The sequence below is a fragment of the Lolium perenne genome, chromosome 2, assembly GCF_019359855.2.
Source record: "Lolium perenne isolate Kyuss_39 chromosome 2, Kyuss_2.0, whole genome shotgun sequence".
Taxonomy (NCBI): domain Eukaryota; kingdom Viridiplantae; phylum Streptophyta; class Magnoliopsida; order Poales; family Poaceae; genus Lolium; species Lolium perenne.
The window spans coordinates 56406587-56429390 of record NC_067245.2 but is presented as its reverse complement, the minus strand read 5'-3'; the positions used below and the strand labels follow the sequence as shown (position 1 = coordinate 56429390).

The 22804-nt window shown below is 45.6% G+C and overlaps 1 protein-coding gene across 1 annotated transcript; it reads left to right on the top strand.

Moving 5' to 3' along the window:
- LOC127332683 (uncharacterized) lies at positions 1-2314 on the top strand. The gene is made up of 3 exons (XM_051359004.2): positions 1-439; positions 586-1791; positions 1873-2314. The coding sequence occupies exons 1-3, from the start codon at positions 240-242 to the stop codon at positions 2057-2059; spliced, it is 1593 nt and encodes a 530-aa protein (XP_051214964.1). The 5' UTR covers positions 1-239; the 3' UTR covers positions 2060-2314.
- The last annotated feature ends 20490 nt before the right edge of the window (positions 2315-22804 follow it).

Sequence of the window (22804 nt, the reverse complement as noted above, 5' to 3'; positions counted from 1 at the left end):
TTCTCCCTCTTCATTTTGTCGTGCAATGCTGCCTAATTCCCTACTTCCATCTCACTCCGCCACAGTTCCCTCATGTTGCCGGTCAAGAGGGTTTGGGGGTGGACCTAACATTTCGTCGGGTCGATCTGCACGTCCAAGTCGTCGCTTTTCTTACGTTCTTCTTCCACTTCACTCGTCCAGATCATACTCAATGCTCTAGCAGTACTAGTAAACTCCACGAGCACACTCCACACGCAAGAATGGTAGCTCGCTCATCTCTTTCGATGCCAATGCCAGCGTCTTCTGCCGTGGTGGCCGCCTTGTGCTGCGCCCTCCTCTGCGCCGACGCGTCGGTGCACGACTACACCGGCGAGCGCTTCGCCGCCCTCGGCAACGCCTTCGTCCTCGACGGCGGCAGCGAGGGCGTCTACGCCTCCCCCGCCGCGGACTCCTTCATCCGGTATGTATGCAAATCAAATGCACGTCTGAAGCCTGAGCCGACGGCGAGAAGTTACTGTTTGTGTGGATTTCGTCATCGCCATCTCTTTTCTTGCTTGGATTTCTTCTCGGGGAGGAGTGACGGGCGCGTGCGTGCGTGGCGTGCAGATTCGAGAAGGTCGCGTTCAAGAGGACGCCGGAGTCGGCGGCCGCGGCCGAGGAGGACGGCAACCGCACGGCCACGATCACGGCGGTCGTCTCCGAGGCCGCGGACCGCGACGCGGTCGGGGGCTCCGACGTCACCGCCACCGGCGTGCGCGCGCTCTGCTGCACGCCTGACATGGCGAGCCGTGGCGCGTGCACCGAGGGCTCCCTCGTGCACCGCGCGCCGAACGGCACCGCCAGCTCGGGCAGCTGGCCCAAGGTGCTCTCCGCATCGTTCCTCCCGGGCGCCCTCGAGGCCGTCTTCCCCGACGAGACGGTCGCCGTGTCGCGCACCGGCATGTACAGCCTCCGCTTCGTCCACTGCGACGCGTCCCTGGACGTGGCCGCGGAGGGCAAGACCATATGGAAGAACAGCCGCGGCTACGGCTACCTCCCCGGCCGGATGGCACCGCTCCTGGCGTTCTACGGGGCGATGTCGCTGGCGTTCGCCGCGCTCGCCGCGTTCTGGTTCCTCCGGTACACGCGGTTCTGGCGGGAGGTGACGCCGCTGCAGAACCTCGTCACGGTCGTCATCGCGCTCGGGATGGTGGAGGTGACCACCTGGTACTTGGACCTCGCGGAGTTCAGCGAGTCCGGCGTCCGGCCGGCGGGGACGACATTCTGGGCGGCCACGGCGGGGGCGGTGCGCCGGACCGTGTCGCGCGTGCTGGTGCTCCTCGTCGCCATGGGGTACGGCGTGGTACGTCCAACGTTCCCTGGAGGCGGCGGCGCCGGCGCGAGGGTTGCCGCCCTCGGCGCGGCGTTCTTCGCGGCGTCCGAGGCCCTGGAGGTCGGCGATCACGTCGGCGCCGTGAGCGACCACGACCACTCAAGGACGAGGAGGCTCTTCCTGGTGCTCACCGTGGCCGCCCTCGACGCCGCGTTCATCTGCTGGATCTTCGCCGCGCTGTCGCGGACCATCGGCAGGCTCAAGGCGAGGAGAATGACGGCGAAGGTGGAGACGTACCGGAGGCTGGCGACCTCGCTGACGATCGGCGTGGCCGTGTCGCTGGGGTGGATCACGTTCGAGGTGCACTTCAAGTCGACGGACGGGTACCACAGCGAGCGGTGGCGCGTGGCGTGGGTCATCCCGGCGGTGTGGCAGCTCATCTCCTTCGCGCTCCTCTGCGCCATCTGCCTCGTATGGGCGCCGTCCCATGATTCAACCAGGTACACCATCCCATTCCTCCTGCCCATCATCTGCTCATGACTTGAGCTCATTAATTAATATTCTATATGTGTTTTGCGCAGGTTCGCGTGCTCCGACGAGTGCGGCGACGACGACGGCGAGGATGGCGCAAGGCCGGTGATGATCAGGGCTGGGCCGCTGTCGTACGTGGACAACTGGGCGTGCTACGTGACGCAGGACGCCAAGATCATCCTCAGGACCGACTCCGGCGTGTATGCCAAAGCCGGCGAGGAGGACAAAAGAGTTTAGCTCCTTGACCATGTTTAATGCGCTGTCTAGCCCAAAGCAGCACCACGAACCAAGAGCGTCCTCGCAGAGGTGGCTTAGGACGCTGATTTAGAAACTTGCACATGCCATGCTGCTGGTTTTCTTCAGTTAGCACGGCAGAAGAAGAAACATAATGCCATATACTCCGTATATAGCTCATAGTTGCAGTTTGTACAAATTTCATGCAGTGCGTGTAACTGATCAAATGGACAGTTGGAAGAAATCATCACATACATACATATATAGCAGGTTGATGCAGAGGGGCTTCCCCTTTTCGAAAAAAAAAACATATATAGCAGATCTGTTCGAAGTAAAGGGAAATACTGTAAATGTTTAGCTTGAAATGTTAAGAAGACTACCGAACATTCAAGCCAGGGAAGATTTAAGGGGATTAATTGGAAAAATAATCCACACAGGGATTCGGTAAAACCCATACGTTCATCGAATAATCCCCTTAAATCCCCATATTATTTCAATTCCCAATCCAATAGAAAGGGTAGTGCATTAGGGAATGCCCAATGCACTGCCCTAGAGCTACCGTCTCACAACTTTAGCTAGGTTCGGGTGGTTCAAAGTAGGTTCGGATAAAGAGGCAACCTCCTCTTCAGGAAGTGGGGTCTTAAGTTTTAAAAGCATGCTTTTTGTAGAGAGAAAGAGCTACATAGTGTCATATTTGTGGGGTCCATTCTCTCTTTTTTCTACTCCCTCCGATTTATATTAATTGACTCTAATATAGATGTATCTAGAACTAAAATGTGTCTAGATACATCCATATTAGAGTCAATTAATGTGAACCGGAGGAAGTAACTAAAGTTGCAGCTTCCATTGGAGAGATAAAATTCACCATGTTGTTTCTGACATGGAGCAACTAGTTATGTATGCCACCATTGCTCATGCCCTTAGGTATTGAAGAAAAATACACCACTAGTTGGAAAATTCTCGGGAAAGTTAGTAATAAAACCTACCCAATATTTTAGAACTAAACATGTTTTTTTAAATAAGTGGGGATTCGAGGTTTAGCCAAGATAGTCCCCACAAATCCATAAAAACAAACTAGTACGACAACCGATGTATGTTTGAAGGTTAAAGCTGTATTTCTGTCGAATCCAATTTTAGCTAGAAGAGGACACCCGAGTGTAGTTGCCGCATGATCGATTTCGTGGCACCTGTAAGGCATGTACAATTGTTTAGATGGAGGTTGTCTCTAAGGCTCTACCACGTCACCTAGAGAGAGCATAACAGTCACCTCATACAACAGGTTTGTATCTGAAAGAGTCTTTTAAACAAACTGCTAGCCTAAATGCGGATTATTGAATGAACAATAATCCGTAGTGTTTTTTTTAGAAAAGGGATCTACAGAGTGGTAGGTTTAGTAAATACAGTCTCTACAGAGTGGTAGTTTTTTTTTTTGAAAAATCCTTCAAAGTTTGATGCGAAGCTGCGGTGCCCATCTCTGACTTGCACTAAGCTTCGCCACTGGAGATGAGCATCCCGAATGCAAAAGTTGGGGTAAAGGGTTTTGGATATACAATGTGGAGCTTATAAAGTCATCGTGGTGCGAGATTAAAGTAATGGAAACCATTCTCTTATAGGTAATGGTTCGAAAATCTCTATTCCACCTGTTAGGTATCGTGAAAAGTGATACCTGTGAAGATCGTGCATTTCAGTCAAATTCGGATCCTTTTTTGAGTTCATGATATAAATTGGGTGGATCCTCCACCGGTTTAGCTAAGAAAGAATAGATACATAGGTGGATAATAGATCGATATGAAGATCATGAGCTGCCCCATAATGAAACCCCCCGAGTGAAGAGAAAAAAGCCATACCGAACTCAAAATATTTTTCCAACGATATTCATTTTCCTGAAGAGGCAGATAAGATATTAGGCGGCTGTTTGATACCACCATAAAGACAAAAAAAGATTCTAAGGAATAAAAATAGCAAAAATTGGGTCTATGTTCAACGGAATTTTTTTTATCAAGAGCAAGGAAAAGTATTTTGTTTCCATTCGCCCTGCAGTCGCATATGAAATGGACGAATGGAGAAATTTAGCAACACTTTTCCCACAAAATGTCTTGCAAGAAGATAATCCAATGCCCCCCTCCTCGTGGAAATTAGTTACTACTTGAGCCACACATGATGCTCTTTGACCAATAGCTATGTAAACACATATTACATTTTGTCCTTTTTAATTGAGAGTTGTATATGTGAGTACTGCTGTTTTGCCGGTCTATACGGTGACCCATATATAATCTAGTTCTCATTACTCATCTGATGGATTCTTTATTTTGTTTACTCTAAGATACACAAATAGTAACTTCTTAAGTTTGTTCACAATTTACATAAAGTACATGAATTCGCTCTTTCAGTCTTTGCTTGTATTTCCCCTCTTCGTTTCTTAACAGTTGTGAGGAAAATAATACTCCATCTTAAAATATAAGGCACCATTAAATTTCTGATAAGGGAGCGACCCACTGGATCCTCCTTGGTTGATGCCCGATCTTTCACAGCGAGAACCTGGGGTAGTAAATCCTCCCAACAACGCGATGAACGCAGCCCTAGAGAAGAGGGAACGGATCCAGCAAGCAACGGATCGATGAACGGTACGCCTCAAACCTGAGCTAGACAATCCTTGATGAACACAAGAACCTTCGCAGCGGATATAATAGATAAACGGCAGCGCCGTACCCCCGGAGGGATGATACACGTGAACACACGCAATGGGGAAAACCCTAATCTTTAGACTAAACTTGTTCTTCCCTAAACCCTAGCCGCACCTCCACTTATATGAGGGGTGGGGTGGCCGGCCAGCCCTAGTGGGTCTCTCTACCTTGGTTTGGATAGGTCCAAACCAAACTGATTCAATTTATTAAAAATCCTAATTGGCCCATATATGATCATTACATAAACTAGGATAAATAAGCTGGTGGAGTCCTGAATCTGGGCTCCACATAGGCCTCCATGCCCGTATCATCCTCTCCCCTTCAAGAAGCGTTGTCCCCAACGCGTGAGGGTCTTCTGGAAAAGGTGACGTGATATGAACATGACACGTCCTCGCCGTCCTCAAGTCTTGCTTACCTTCCACACCACATCCTCCCTCGCGGCCTGCTTGACTTGATACAGCACTTGGCGCCTCCTTTCTTCTCCACGTGAGCTTGTACTTAGGCGCCAATTCCTTCTTCTTGCGAGGTTTTGATGGACCCTTGTGTCGCTGCACATGACCCTGCACAAGATGTGTAATTCCTGTGCCACATAGATGTCTCACACGTCCATCCTTGCCTCGACGCATCCGCGGTGTCGCGGAAAACTGGACTGCAATACTCCTAGCACGGTAGTGCCGCTGCCCAGTGTCTCCACTGACGCGCTCGCCTCCCACTCCTCCCACGCGCATCTGCGCCACATGTACTGAAACATCATCAGCACAAACATCATCAGTCTGTATACTGGCATCAACACGAATTGGAACTGTAGCACATGCTGCAACATCCACATCAACAACAAGTGTAGCTTCATCCGGCTTGTCACCAACAAGAACTGGCTTGTCATTTACAGGCATGGCTGAAACATCACCAACATCAATGCTCGGAACATCATGCACCTCCAGCTGCACTTTAGGCTTGTGCAACTTCTCCTTACGCACCACTAACTCCACATCGGACTTGATATGATCATCACGCATAGGCTTCAAAGTCCGCTGTTTGCCATCATGCATAAAAGAATATGTATTTGCTCGTCCAGCATGTGTCACATTACGATCATACTGCCAAGGATGCCCAAGTAGCACTCCGCACACCTCCAATGGCAACACATCGCAATCGATCTCATCAACATAATCATCAACTGCAAATGGCACACGCATCTTATGAGTAATCTTCAGCATACCACAACTATTCAACCACTCAAGACGTTTAGGTTCAGGAAGACACCATGTAGACAACCCCAACGCTGCCACCATCGCCTTGCTTATGCCATTAGTACAGCTACCGCCATCAACCATCAACTTGCAAGCCTTGCCCTTGATAAAGCACTGAGTCTGAAACAAACTCCACCGCTGACCCTTGTCAACTGTCTTGCAAGCATCATCTTGTACCCTCTTGAGTTGCATATTCAGCCCGCTCAATGGTACATCTTCCTCAACAGTCACAGTAGTGCCCTTGGTATCAGAGCCAGGTTTCCTCTCCTCTGAAGATATCACCTTTCCCTTAGTGACTGTTGGTAGTGGACTAATCTTCTGAGTAGTAACTATGCACTTGTCCACTGACTTCATTACCTCCGCCAGGCACTTGTCCACTTTCTTCAATGCATGCCCAACTCCGGATGGCTGCTTACGTTTCTCCATATATGGTAACCCGAAACCACCACGAAGAAATTTTTTGAAGTCCGCCCAAGTATAAGCATACTCGCCTCTATCAACTTCATTACACCAATATATGTCCAACTCCTCATCCACACGCCGGTGAGCGAGAATGTAGGCATCATAACCAGTGAACTTCCCTTTGTAGCGACGACATCGTTGGAAACCCAATTCCATGTACTTCTCCCAATCCTCGTACTGCTCAATTGTCGCGTAATGGCGTAAATATCACTTCAGTTCTGATACGGGACGCGTTACTCCCTTCCGGATGTCAAGGAAATCATTGAATATATCACCGGATTTCGTGCCACGCGAACACCGTATGCCATATACATCGTCGGAAAACGAAGCAACAACGGCAGTAGTGATGTCTACGCACGCTTCTTTTCCTGTAGACAGTGTTGGGCCTCCAAGAGCAGAGGTTTGTAGTACAACAACAAGTTTCCCTTAAGTGAATCATCCAAGGTTTATCGAACTCAGGGAGGTAGAGGTCAAAGATATCCCTCTCAAGCAACCCTGCAATTAATATACAAGAAGTCTCTTGTGTCCCCAACACACCTAATACACTTGTCAGATGTATAGGTGCACTAGTTCGGCGAAGAGATAGTGAAATACAAGTAATATGGATGATTATAAGTAGTAATTGCAATCTGAAATAAAAATGGCAGCAAGCAAACATGTAGCAGAACTTGTTGGAAACGGTGTTTCAATGCGTAGAAACAAGGCCTAGGGATCATACTTTCACTAGTGGACACTCTCAACAATGATCACATAATTGAACAATTAGATAATTTCTCTTCACTTGTGCTACTCTGAATTACTCTCCTATTGGAATCACTAATCATCACGTAGTGGTTACAAAAGCTCCACTCAAAGTTCATCAAGTACTTGACAAACACCACTCATAGGGATATCCTCATCAAATCATAATCCAAAATAATACCATTGCAATTTAGACCGAGTACTAACATAGCATACACACTGTCAACAATAGCTATGAAAGGGGGAATAGATCACATCAATATTATCATAGTAATAATTAACTTCATAATCCACAAGAGATTACAATCATAGCCTACGCCAAGTACTACATGATGCACACGCTGTCCTCTTTACATCATGGAGGATGAATAGACTACTTTAATAACACCACTAGAGTAGCACATAGATGAAGAGTGATACAAAGCTCATGATCACATAAAGATCACACCATGGGAGAGAGAGATGAACCACATAGCTACCGGTAGAGCCCTCAGCCTCGTGGGAGAACTACTCCCTCCTCATCATGGGAGTCAGCAGCGGCGATGAAGATGGCGGTGGTGTCGATGGAGATGGATTCCGGGGGCACTTCCCCGTCCCGGCGGCGTGCCGGAACAGAGACTTCCGTCCCCCTAACTTGGCTTCGCGATGGCGACGGCTACGTAACTTTTCGTGGAATATGACTGATAGTCCTAGGTTTTTCCGATACAAAGGAATATATAGGCGAAGAGGCAGCGTCGGGGGAGCCAGGGGGTGGCCTCCCCACATCTGGGCGCGCCTGAGGGCCTGGCCGCGCCGCCCTATGGGGTGGCCCCCCTGCTGGCCGCCTCCGACTCTTCTTCGATGTTCTGGAATCCTCCGTGGAAAATAGGGCCGTGGCTTTTGTTTCGTCCAATTCCGAGAATATTTCCTGTGTAGGATTTCTGAAACCAAAAACAGCAGAAAATAGGAACTGGCGCTTCGGCATCTTGTTAATAGGTTAGTACCGGAAAATGCATAAAATTGATATAAAGTATGTATAAAACATGTGAGTATTGTCATAAAACTAGCATGGAACATAAAAAATTATAGATACGTTGGAGACGTATCAAGTAGCATCAGCTAGCATCACCGAAGATGAAACAGGAGCAGTAGTAGCTAGTATTGCTGGAGAATTCGCAGCATCAACAACAGCTGGCCCGGCCCAGAGCCCGGTTGGACCGGCCTGGGTGCCGGCTGGACTAGCCCAGTGCCCGGTCTGACCGGCCTGCACGCCGGCAGGTCCGGCCCAGTGGCCGGTCGGACCGGCCACCGGCTCCACGGTCCGGAGCCTCAGTACTCTGCCCGGTTGCCGTCAGCCCGGGGCCCGGTCTAGGCCGGCTGGGCCCGGTCAGGAGCCCGGTTGACCGGCTGGAGAACCGGCCCGGCCGGTCCTGGATCCGGTCGGCCGGCCGTGGTGCCGGAGCGCATCGCGAAACTGCCTCTTCTTCCCGATCCCAAACACGAGAAAACACGATTTTGGCACCTGGAACCGCCATAGATGACCTCCAAACTGTACCAGAACAACTCCAAATTTCCTCCAACCAACCTCCTTCGACCGAGAGACAATCTCCTCCGATCTAGAGCCAATCTTCTCCAAACAAACCGATCTAAAGAGATCGATCAAAAAAACCTCGCCGTGAGCAACCCAGAAATCTGATACCACATGATAAGGGAGCGACCCACTGGATCCTCCTTGGTTGATGCCCAATCTTTCACAGCGAGAACCTGGGGTAGTAAATCCTCCCAACAACGCGATGAACGCAGCCTGGAGAAGAGGGAACGAATCCAGCAAACAACGGATCGATGAACGATACGCCTCAAACCTGAGCTAGACAATCCTTGATGAACACAACAACCTTCGCAACGGATATAATAGATAAACGGCAACGCCGTACCCCCGGAGGGATGATACACGTGAACACACGCAATCGGGAAAACCCCAATCTTTAGACTAAACGTGTTCTTCCCTAAACCCTAGCCGCGCCTCCACTTATATGAGGGGTGGGGTGGCCGGCCAGCCCTAGTGGGCCTCTCTACCTTGGTTTGGACAGGCCCAAACCAAACTGACTCAATTTATTAAAAACCCTAATTGGCCCATATATGACCATTACATAAACTAGGATAAATAAGCTGGTGGAGTCCTGAATCTGGGCTCCACATAGGCCTCCATGCCCGTATCAATTTCTCTGGTCAACGGCTTACAAATTTAACCGTAATTTGTACTTATAATAAATCTATAAATAATAGTATATAAATATACATGAAATAAAAGAGAATTGCAAAACGAACACAACGACACAATTTATACATTCTCAAAATCCATATATTTTAGTGGTTAAAGTTGTGTGTCAAAGTTCGTGCAAAAAAGACTTATATTTTGGAAAGGAGAGATACATTAATAACAAATGACTTAGAGCATCTCCACCGGCGCCCCTGATAGCGGCCCCAATAGCATTTTGGGAGCCGGCAGCGAAAATGGGCTCGCACCGGTGCGCCCCAAACGACGTCGGCCAATTTTAGAGACCAATAGAATTGCCGGCAACCCCGTGCAGGCCCCTTCGCCAAGGGCGCGAATCGGGCGCCGGCACCTCGCGGCACGTCTGAAAACGAGTGTGGGTTCCGCCTGGCAGCCAGACACACCGTTTTCCCACCTCCTACACACGCCCGAGCCGACTCCCACCCCTCTAGATCGCCACCATCGCCGTTGCCGCCGCGTCCACCCTGCTTGCAATAGACACCACCGACTGTCTAGGAACCACCGTCCATCGACACGGCCGCCACCCCCTCGACCGGCGGCCGCTGTTTCGCCCGAAACAGAGCTTGCCGCCACCGCGATAGTATCACCCCGCCCGCAAGGTGTTCGTCCGATTGCCGCGATGGGCAGCGATGACGAGATGATGGTGCAGCTGTTCACGGAGGAGCAGAACGCTCAGGCTGTTCGGCGGCAACATCAGCAGCTGATTCTGACAAACATGCTGCGCGTTAGCCAGCCTATCTTCATCGTGCCTCGGCCCTGCGGCTCAAATCCAGGCAAGAGGAGGAACATCAACCGGCATCGTGAAGCCGGCGCAATGCTGCTTGACGCCGATTACTTCAACGACGACGTGACTCATTCGCCGAAGGAATTTCGGCGCCGGTTTAGGATGAACAAGGACCTGTTCTTGAAGATTGTCCACAGCGTCAGGGAGTACGACACGTACTTCATGGCCAAGAAAGATTGCACATGTTTGTGGGGCTTCACCTCAATTCAGAAGTGCACTGCTGCAATGCGCTGTCTTGCATACGGAGCTCCTCCAGATACAGCCAATGACTACCTACGGATGGCAGAGTCGACATGCACAGAGACTCTCTACAGGTTCTGCCGAGCCGTCATAGCGGTGTTTGGTAAAGACTATTTGAGAGCACCAAGAGCAGATGATACAGCTCGGATCCTGCAGAAGAATGCAGCAAGAGGGTTTCCTGGGATGCTCGGAAGCATTGACTGTATGCATTGGGGCGGGAAGAATTGCCATTTTGCTTGACAGGGGATCTACAAGGGCCATACTGGTGAGTGCAGTTTCATTCTTGAGGCGGTGGCAGACCATGAGATTTGGATTTGGCATGCATTTTTTTAGCATGGCAGGAACAAACAATGATATCAACGTGCTGCAACGCTCTCCGGTGTTTGCCAGGCTAGCCGAGGGACAAGCTCCTGCCGTGAAATTTGAGGTAAACGGCCACGCATACAACAAGGGGTGCTATCTAGCTGATGGTATCTACCTGACGTATGCTACATTTGTGAAGATAATTTCCTCTCCATCAAATGAGATGGAAACCTATTTTGCAACATGCCAGCAAGCAGCACACAAGGATGTTGAGTGTGCTTTTGGGGTGCTTCAGCAGCGTTTCGCCATTGTCAGGTACCCTGCTCTCACTTGGTCTGAGGCAAAGATGTGGGAGGTGATGAACGCCCGTGTGATCATCCACAACATGATCATTGAGAGCGAGCGCGATGCACATGTGCAGGATGATCATCCATTTAATTATCAAGGGCCACTAGCTAAGGTAGAGCATGTGCCCCAAGAATTTGTTGCTTTTCTTCATATGCATAATGAAATTCGAGATGCAGGTGTCCATGCACAAGTGAAGGCAGATCTAGCTGCGCATTTGTGGGCGAGGAAAGGAGCAGCCAACAATGCATGATTTTATTTCAATTTGTTTGCCTAGACGAATAATTTAAGTACTATTTATTTGTTGGGTTGTACAAATTTAAGTACTATTTGTTTGTTGGGTTGTATGAATAATTTAAATACTATTTTTTTGATTGATTTTATGAATAATTTAATTCTTTTTGTGTGATTCTATGAATAAAATGTGATTGATATGTTGTTTTAAATATTGTAAAAAGAAAAGAAAAACTTGGGGACCGTCGTTTGGGAGGCGCCGGTGTGGGAACAACGTCCCCAAATGGAGAATGCACTGCCGGTGTCCCCCATACAGCAGTATCGGCGCCCCTGCCGGCGACTATTTAGGGGCCGCCGCTGGAGATCAGGAGATGCTCGAGCATCTCAAGTCGCGTCCCCCAAAGCGTCCCCCAAACCACGCCAGATTGAGCGTTTGGGGGACGTGTTTTGTTCATGCCGCGTTTGGGGGACGTCGCTCCCCAGTCGCGTCCCCAAAACGCCCTCCCCAAACGAATATTGGTGCACGAAAATAAAGGTTTTTCATTCAAATTTGATTATATATTACAAAGTTTGAATGAGAACGGCTATATTTCATCTAAACCTAGCCTACTGACCGCCCGACGGTGCGTTCGATGGCCCCGCCCCGTCGTCGCTGATACGTCTCCAACGTATCTATAATTTCTGATGTTCCATGCTACTTTTATGACAATACCTACATGTTTTGCTCACACTTTATAATGATTTTATGCATTTTCCGGAACTAACCTATTAACAAGATGCCGAAGTGCCAGTTCCTGTTTTCTGTTGTTTTTTATTCCAGAAAGGCTATTCGGGCAATATTCTCGGAATTCGACGAAACAAAGGCCAAATATCTTATTTTCCCCGGAAGGTTCCAGAACACCGAAGGAGATTCAGAGGCGGGCAGCAGGGGGCCCACACCATATGGCGGCGCGGGTGGCCCCCTGGCCGCGCCAGCCTATGGGGAGGGGGCCCCGTGGCCCCTCCGACTCCGCCTCTTCGCCTATAAGATCCCTCGTGACCTAAAAACTCGACACCAATTGACGAAACTCCAGAAAGACTCCAGGGACGCCGCTGCCATCGTGAAACTCCGTTTCGGGGGACAGAAGTCTCTGTTCCGGCACCCTGCCGGGACGGGGAATTGCCCCCGGAGCCATCTCCATCGACACCACCGCCATCTTCATCGCCGTTGCTGTCTCCCATGATGAGGAGGGAGTAGTTCTCCCCCGAGGCTAAGGGCTCTACCGATAGCTATGTGGTTCATCTCTCTCTCCCATGGTGTGATCTTTATGTGATCATGAGCTTTGTATCACTATTAATCTTATGAGAATATTATCTGTTGTTGAATGCTTTTGCATTAAAGAGGAGTCCATTATCTGTTTTCTATGTTGTCCCGGTATGGATGTGCTTAGTTGAGATCTATCAAAAACGAGAAATAAAATGCGATCTATCTCCTTGTACCTTTGTATAGGCGGCATAGAGGTACCCCTTTGTGACACTTGGTTGAAACATATGTTATGCAATGATAATCCATGTAAATCTAAGCTAATTAGGACAAGGTGCGAGCACTATTGGTATTCTATACATGAGACTTGCAACTTATAGGATGTCTTATGCATAACACATATGAATTATTACTACCGTTGACAAAATTGTTTCTATGTTTTCAAAATAAAAGCTCTAGCACAAATATAGCAATCCATGCTTCCCTCTGCGAAGGGCCTATCTTTTACTTTATGTTGAGCCAGTTTACCTACTTCTTTCCATCTTAGAAGCAAACACTTGTGTCAAATGTGTGCATTGATTCCTACATACTTGCTTATTTGCACTCATCATATTACTTTGTGTTGATAATTATCCATGAGATATGCATGTTGAAAGTTGAAAGCAATTGCTGAAACTTAAATCTTCCTTTGTGTTGCTTCAATGCCTTTACTTTGAATTTATTGCTTTATGAGTTAACTCCTATGCAAGACTTTTTGATGCTTGTCTTGAAAGTACTATTCATGAAAAGTTTTGCTATATGTTATCTATCTGTTAGCAACTATAGATCGTTGCCTTGAGTCATTTCATTCATCTCATATGCTTTACAATAGTATGATCAAGATTATGTAAGTAGCATGTCACTACAGAAATTATTCTTGTTATCATTTACCTACTCGAGGGCGAGTAGGAACTAAGCTTGGGGATGCTTGATACGTCTCCAACGTATCTATAATTTCTGATGTTCCATGCTAGTTTTATGACAATACCTACATGTTTTGCTCACACTTTATAATGATTTTATGCATTTTCCGGAACTAACCTATTAACAAGATGCCGAAGTGCCAGTTCCTGTTTTCTGTTGTTTTTGGTTCCAGAAAGGCTGTTCGGGCAATATTCTTGGAATTCGACGAAACAAAGGCCAAATATCTTATTTTCCCCAGAAGGTTCCAGAACACGAAGGAGAGTCGAAGGCGGGCAGCAGGGGGCCCACACCATATGGCGGCGCGGGTGGCCCTGGCCGCGCCAGCCTATGGGGAGGGGGCCCCGTGGCCCCTCCGACTCCGCCTCTTCGCTTATAAGATCCCTCGTGACCTAAAAACTCGACACCAATTGACGAAACTCCAGAAAGACTCCAGGGACGCTGCCGCCATCGCGAAACTCCGTTTCGGGGGACAGAAGTCTCTGTTCCGGCACCCTGCCGGGACGGGAAATTGCCCCCGGAGCCATCTCCATCGACACCACCGCCATCTTCATCGTCGTTGCTGTCTCCCATGATGAGGAGGGAGTAGTCCTCCCTCGAGGCTAAGGGCTCTACCGGTAGCTATGTGGTTCATCTCTCTCTCCCATGGTGTGATCTTTATGTGATCATGAGCTTTGTATCACTATTAATCTATGTGCTACTCCAGTGATGTTATTAAAGTAGTCTATTCCTCCTCCATGATGTAATGTTGATAGTGTGTGCATCATGTAGTACTTGGTGTAGGTTATGATTGTAATCTCTTGTAGATTATGAAGTTAACTATTACTATGATAGTATTGATGCGATCTATTCCCCCTTTCATAGCTATTGTTGACAATGTGTATGCTATGTTAGTAGTCGGTCTAAATTGCAACGATCTATTATGCACTCTAGAGGTTACTTTAATATGAACTCCGAATGTTGTGGAGCTTGTTTACTCCGGCTTGAGGTGTGCTTTTATAGCCCTACACAATGAATGGTGTTTGTTATCCAACAAGAGAGTGTGAGAAAGTAGCACAAGTGAAGAGAAGTTATTTATTTATGTGATCATTGTTGAGAGTGTCCACTAGTGAAAGTATGATCCCTAGGCCTTGTTTCCAAATATCGAATCACCGTTTATTTACTGTTCTACTGCATGTTTACTTGCTGCCATATTTATTTCAGATTGTTATTACCACTCATAATCATCCATATTACTTGTATTTCACTATCTCTTCGCCAAACTAGTGCACCTATACATCTGACAAGTGTATTAGGTGTGTTGGGGACACAAGAGACTTCTTGTATCTTAATTGCAGGGTTGCTTGAGAGGGATATCTTTGAGCTCTACCTCCCTGAGTTCGATAAACCTTGGGTGATTCACTTAAGGGAAACTTGCTGCTGTTCTACAAACCTCTGCTCTTGGAGGCCCAACACTGTCTACAGGAATATAAGCGTGCGTAGACATCAAGCTATTTTATAGCGCCGTTGCCAGGAGGTAAGATAAAAGGTATTCACATCCTCCGACTACTAAGCTATTTCCTAGCACTGTTGCCGGTGTGTGAGTGCTCGAAGCTATTTCCTTTAGATCCTGCAATTGCATCTTTTTGTTTCTTGTTTACACTAGTTAGGCTTAATGGAAACAAAAAATTAGAGATCTTTATGAACTTTATATTGAATTAGGACATGATGTGTTTGAAGAGAGAATTAAAAAATCCATGGAACTTTTCTTGCAAAATAGTTGTAGCAATGTTATTAGCATGAACTCTTTGAATACTATTATTGCTAATGCTATGGAAGAATTTAAGCTTGGGGAATCTGGTTTTGATGAGCATGATATTTTTAGTCCCCCAAGCATGGAGGAGAAAATTTACTTTGATGATACTTTGCCTCCCATTTATGATGATTATAATGATAGTGGTATTTTGGTGCCACCTACTATGGAGGATAAAGTTTATTATGATTATACTATGCCTCCTATATTTGATGATGAAAATAATAATGATAGCTACTTTGTTGAATTTGCTCCCACTACAATTAATAAGAATGACTATGCTTATGTTGGGAGTAGTAATTATTTTATGCATGAGACACATGATAAGAATGCTTTATATGATAGTTATATTGTTGAGTTTGTTCATGATGCTACTGGAAATTATTATGAGAGAGGAAAATATGGTTGTAGAAATTTTCATGTTACTAAAACACCTCTCTACATGCTGAAAATTTTGAAGTTACTTGTGTTTTATCTTCCTATGCTTGTCACTTTGTTCTACATGAATTTATTTGTGTACAATACTCCTTTTCATAGGAAGTGGGTTAGACTTAAAAGTGTTTCTTATTTGCTTTTGATGCTCTCTTTTGCTTCAACTCTTATTTCTTGTGCGAGCATCATTAAAATTACTGAGCCCATCTTAATGGCTATAAAGAAAGCACTTCTTGGGAGATAACCCATGCTTTTATTTTGCTACTGTTTTGTTGAGTCTTCGAAGTTGTTACTACTGCAGCAACCTCTCCTTATCTTTATTTTATTGCATTTTTGTGCCAAGTAAAGTCTTTGATAGAAAGGTTGATACTAGATTTGGATTACTGCGCAGAAACAGATGTCTTGCTGTCACGAATTTGAGTAGCCCCTTCTGTAGGTAACTCATAAAAATCTGCCAATTTACGTGAATGATCCTCAGATATGTACGCAACTTTCGTTCAATGTGAGCGTTTTCATCTGAGCAAGTTAAGTGCCGCTAAAAAATTCGTCTTTACGTACTGTTCTGTTTTGACAGATTCTGCCTTTTATTTCACATTGCCTGTTTTGCTATGTTGGATGGATTTCTTTGTTTCATTAACTTTCAGTAGCTTTGTGCAATGTCCAGAAGTGTTAAGAATGATTATGTCACCTCTGAATATGTGAATTTTTGATTATGCACTAGGGATTTCTATTTTCGTGCCCTCGGTTCCTTAGTTGTGCTCAGTTTTCCCCAGCCCCTTAGTTTTTCCTCAGTTTTCCCCAAAACCTTGTCTGAAACCCGCAGAAGGAGCTCGGACAGAAGGAATCCCGTTAGTTGATGTTGGTTGGTGCTGGCAAGTGGGGCCGCTGTTGGTGCCCCGCAGTGGACACGTCTTCACTTATCCAGATCATCGCGGGACCCACAACTTCTCCACGTTAAGTGCGCCGGACCCACAGCTTACCCAGGTGACCGTTGCAAAATGGGAGCCCGAGCCAGCCCTGCGCCCGTGCCCGTGCCATTGCTTCCCCTTTCTTTCCCCGCGCCCCATTGTTCTTCTTCTCCGCCAGCGGCAGCCCTTCTCCGGCAAGCGGGTGATGTCTAGTTTCTCTTCGAACTCCCGTTCTTCATGGCCGCAGTATGGACCCGTGCCTTTAACAAGATGCCCTGACTGCCGACGCCAGGAGCCTCTGAAGCGGTCGATCTGTAAGACGGACGAGAATGGCAACCGTGGACGTGAGTTCCTTGCATGCGAGAGCTTGCCATATAGAGAGGGGGATAAGGTTAGATCTCGCTCCAATTTCTCTGTTTTCTCTCGATTTTCTTGCTATTCCATCGAATTTGGGATTTAGGGTTCCGTTGTTGTTTTCAGATCCTGAAGAAATGCAGGCATTTCGAGTGGATCGATGTGTACGTTGAGAGGCTTCAATTGCAGGAATCAATTGGCGCTATTGGGGAGCGCAATTTGGGAGGGGGGGACTTGCTGTAGAGAATGCGGCGGAGAGAGGAGCCGTTCCGATTATGCCTAATGCTCCCAATGTAGGACTGGTGGAAGAGAAGGGAGAACTGAAGAAAATGAACAAGCAGTTAAGGCAGCTGATCGAGTTGAAGAAGCAAGCTAATCTGATAGCTGGTTGTTTTTTCTGTTGTATAATTGCGGTCGGATTCTTATCATTGCTCACCAGGCGCTAGAAGTTGTTACAAGGGATACCTTGTTACAAATTCATTATTCAGTTACATGTACTTGTAGTTGTTTTCATGGTTAGTGTGTGCATTCACCGAAATTACCAACTATATTGGAATGCTTTATGTATGCCTCATGTTTATACAAGGGATTCTTATCATTGCTCACCGAACTATATTAGTGTGTGCCGTTTCAAATTACCGAAACTATATGCCAAAACTATATCCCCTAAAAGAAAAAGGAAAGCGAAAGATAGTTGATAATTGTTAGAGGGGTGACAATAATGCATTCACCGAAATCCGCAAATATGTATGCCTCATGTTTATACCGAAATTATACCACTTTTGGACCGTTTCAAATTACCAAAACTATATGCCAAAACTATATCCCCTAAAAGAAAAAGGAAAGCGAAAGCTAATTGATAATTGTTAGAGGGGTGAAAATAATGCATTCACCGAAATCCGCAAATATGTATGCCTCATGTTTATACCAAAATTATACCACTTTTGGGCCGTTTCAAATTACCGAAACTATATGCCAAAACTATATCCCCTAAAAGAAAAAGGAAAGCGAAAGATAGTTGATAATTGTTAGGGGGTGACAATAATGCATTCACCAAAATCCGCAAATATGTATGCCTCATGTTTATACCAAAATTATACCATTTTTGGGCCGTTTCAAATTACTAAAACTATATGCCAAAACTATATCCCCTAAAAGAAAAAGGAAAGCGAAAGCCAAAACTATATCCACCGACAGAGAGAAAGAGGGGTGGCCACGAAGAGAGAGAGAGAGGGGTGGCCACGAAGAGACGGGGAGGGGTATACTGCCCGTTAGATCAGTTGATCAACGGTTCGTGGAGTCGATCCGTGTGACAACGGCTCAACCAATCAGGATAAGTTTGGGCTTCTGAGAGCATTTGTGACAGAACTTGAGGGCAAAACTGAGTAGTACTAACAATCCAAGGGCACATAAATAGTAAATAGACTAAGGGATTCAAACAAAAAGAATTACAAAATGAAAAATGCATGTTTTGTACAATATAATTCATATTGGGCTACATCAAATTATTTGCAATTCAAATATACATGAGTGTGACAATTATGGCATCATTTAGACAAACTATGTTTTTGGGGAAGATGTTTTGCAAAGGGGTTTGAGTGGAAAACCATGCATCTTCATAGCTACACTAGTGATTCTGAGAAGTGGCAATTTGTGGTAAAACTTGATTTATATATGTTTGTTAAGGTTTTCTTGGTGGCAGGTTGCGTAGGAAGACTCCATGAGTACGTGCCACTATGTTTTTATTTTTTTGAATTTTTTTGCGCATGAAATGCCTCAGTTAGATATGTTAATCTCATTTGTTGACTCTCTGTTGACTAGCTACTTGAGGGTAAAACTGAGTATATTGCACTTGCCAGTCTAACTACTCGAGGGGAAAACTGAGTACAGATAAAATTTCTGTATAAGGCCCGAGGTTATAACTGAGTACACCAAACGTCCCAGGGTTAGACTCGTGTCGCGGTGCACGCTGCAGCCGTGCATAGCGGACGCGTGTTGTGGTACACGCCACCTTCGTCTTTATAGAGCCCTTTTCCTCTCCCTCGACGCACGTTCTCACTGCAACCGCCTCTCCTGTCCCATCATCTTCTCCACAATCGAAGAAAAAACCCCGACGAAAACCGCCGGCGATGGAGAAGAATGAGATGCCCATTGTCGGCGCATCAGCCGCCGGCGCATCGGCCGCTGCCCCCGTTGTAATATCCCAGGTTTAGAGGCAATAAAATGAGAGAACACCAAAGTGTGCATTGCATTCATGCATAGAAAATCCGGGGAATTTTCGCGCTTTCAAATAAAACCTACCACAGTAACTGAAGTTTCACTTGACTTGCTGGAATTGAAGTAGATCATCAAGTCAAGCGCTATAAACTTCACTGTGATCTTTGTTAAAACCTTGTTTTGGGTAGAGATGATTTGATCTATGGATTAGATCAAATGGAATTATATTTATAACAACACATTCTTTAAGAATCAAACCCTAACTTATTAACACTTAAAAGTTAGCAACTACCTTTGTGTGTAAATTAATTCACTTCTAAACTTATTACCAAACAAGGTAAACCACAGGGTCTAAAGTGCATAAAAGCCACACATTCTTATTTAAATCATAACTTATTAAGTATATGGAATATCATAAAACTAAATCCATTTACATTACGATTTATAGTTCAAACTATTTGAATCAAACTGATTATGAGTATTTTGAAACTCATATGATCATGCCTTGGTGAAATCAAAACCAACTATCCAAATTTGAGGAATAACCTTCAACCTTGATCTTTTGATCAATATTATAATATAAATCCAATCCAATATGTTATAGTGACTCATCAACATTAATAAACCATCCACAAGATATTTAGTAACAAATGCCACTTGGCTATCCAAGAATAAATCATATGAGAGGATAATGATCTTGCTACATAGGATGAAAATATCTACATGACTTGCATCCTAAGCTTTGCCACCTCATGCTCAAAGGATTGCTATGGATGAGGGCATGACAACCAAGCACCTTAGTCATCTAACCAACACAAGAGTCACCACCTATGTGTCATGATACTAGAGCTTGCCCAAGCCTATAAATAGAGCTACACCCTTCATCCATTTGCTCATCAAGTACCATGATACATGGTAACAAACACATAGAGCCACTCCATGGGAATTATCTAGGATCAAGATGAAGAAGCTAGGAGGTGGAGGCATACCATAAGATGAAGGTTTATCAGATTTCCTGAAGAACAAGCTACAGAAGATACCAAGGTAGAATTCCTAGGGAAACCATATATTTAGAGGATCATATCATCATCTCTTGAGTAGGACCTTAGAATATTCCAAGACATTTAGAAGTGAGAGAAGTTATAATACTAATCATAGCCATGCCATAAAAGAATATTAGAGTAGTACTAATCCTAGATGTTTAAGTCAATATTTAATCTTGGAGGTGAGAACCCTATTTCAATCACAATACCTTAGCAAACCAATTCCATGATCATCACAACTTGGTATTTATTATAAACCCTAAGAATCTAGGATGAGTGTGATGAGAGGAATATTAAAAAGGGATTAGTGAGGAATGAGTGAATCTTGTCTAATGCATGATTATACCTTGTAAATATAGATGATAAGTTAAACACATATGATTAATAGATCTCATCTATCATATAAAATAATAAGTATATCACCAGTAGTTAACCCCAAACCAATCCTCATGCCTTGTATGGAGGAGTGATGTCATTAAACCTAAACCTTGTTTATCCAAACACTAGAGTAACCCTAGCTAGCCAATAAAACATAATCAAAGCTTATGTTCATATCCTAATTCTTGGTTGTGTATCAATTGGGTGATCACAACTAAAACCCTAGATCACCTTTGCATTTCAATCCAAGTATCACTTTGGATTATAAGTAAAACCCTGCCATGCCTCATGCCTATTTTATATTTCAATTAATGAAGCATCATCAAATTCTTAAACCCTAAGAACTATCATCCACATAAAATCATAACACCATTCCATTTCCTTTACCATTTGTTAAACCCTATCCATAATTGAACTATATGTGCATAATCACTATGGTTAAGCACTAGAAAAAAATAAAATGTGTTCACCATGCACATGTTCTAAACTTCAAATCATTTAAATAGATATGGTTCCTAAATTAAAAAGGGAATTGAAATAAATAACTAAACCATCTATATTTTACTCAAGCCTCATAAGATATCAATTAAATCCTAAACTAAATATTTGTTTAAACAACAAGACAATGCAGTAACCACTATTATCAAGTGATATTGATATTCAAATGTTTTAGAACCTACAAAACAAAACAGAATTCAAATTTGAATTCAAATAACAAATTCAAAATAGAAAATAAAAACAGAAAATAGAAAAAGGAGAAAAAGGAGAGTCTTACCTGGTGGACCTCAGCAGACCGTCGCAGCCCATGAAGCCTACCCAGCAGAAGCCCAAGACGTAGCCCAGCCCAACGGGAAACGGTCCGCGTACCGTTTCACGATTAAAAAGAAGGTCGCCGTCGTCGTCTTCTTCTCCGAGCTCGACACCGCGGCAGAGCCAGTAGACACTGTCCTCGTCGACGATAAGGACGTCCCGGACGCCGCCGAAGCTTCTAGAACTCCTCCCTATATCTCTCGCGTCCGTCTTATCCCTTTTGCATCCAGATTCGTGCCCAGATGAACTTCACAGTCGCCGTCGCATCTCGGCCATTGCCGCCGGTGGAATGACGATATGGACCTCGCCGTGCCCTATAAATATGTCCAGCAGCTCCGCCGTAGAACCCTAATCCTTCGCCGCCCATCCATTTCTTCCCAGATCCTCTCTAATCCTCGACTTCTTCCTCGATTGCTCGCCGGTGTTGATCATGGCGCCGACGATAGAGGCCACCCCGGAGCTCACCGTGAGGTCTAGGAGAAGCGCCTGGATGTGTAGAGCATCCTGGCATAGCCGTGCATCCGGGGAAGCCGTGTGGGGGGCGAATTTCGTCGATCCTTTCCACAGCATATCGCCGGTAATGGCGAATCCCAGCTCGCCTCTGTCCACAATCCACCTCGGCGACCATCTGAGAAGCTTCACGGTATGTTTGCGCATCGATTGAGCCCTCTATTGCTTCCTGGCATCAACCGTAGCCGTAGTTCGTGTGCTCGCCGGAGTAAACCGCCGCGGGACATGGTCGCCGGCATAGCTCCGGTGATCCCCTCGCCAAACCAACAACACCATCGTGCTCAGTAGCTCGAGGGGAGTAGGAAAATCTTATTCGCGCATCCCGGGAGGTCATAAATCGGCGGCGTTATTTCCGTCTGGTCGCCGGCGACAAGCCGCCGGCGAAGCTAACGTGGTCAGTTGGCCCCACGCGTGGCTGTTGACTAGTCTTCGCCAGCGTGGCGGTCGACGTGGCCTAGACCCCACCTGTCAGTCTCTGTAGCTAGGGTGTGAACCGGTACCTTTAGATTTTCTGTTTGATTTAAAATCCAGTAAATAACTGAAACTTTGCAAAATCATATAAAATTCATTTCAACTCAGAAAAATTCAAATAATATATCAAAATGCTCACAAAAATAAACTCTATTCAAATAAAATATAAAACAAAAATGTGTGTCAAAACAAAAATCCACTTATTTTTAACTTTGTTAATTATGCCTTTTCATTTATTTTAAAACACAATTTGAATTCAATAAATAATTAAGTTTTAAAAAAATCAAATTTTAACTATTCAGTAACTAAGTA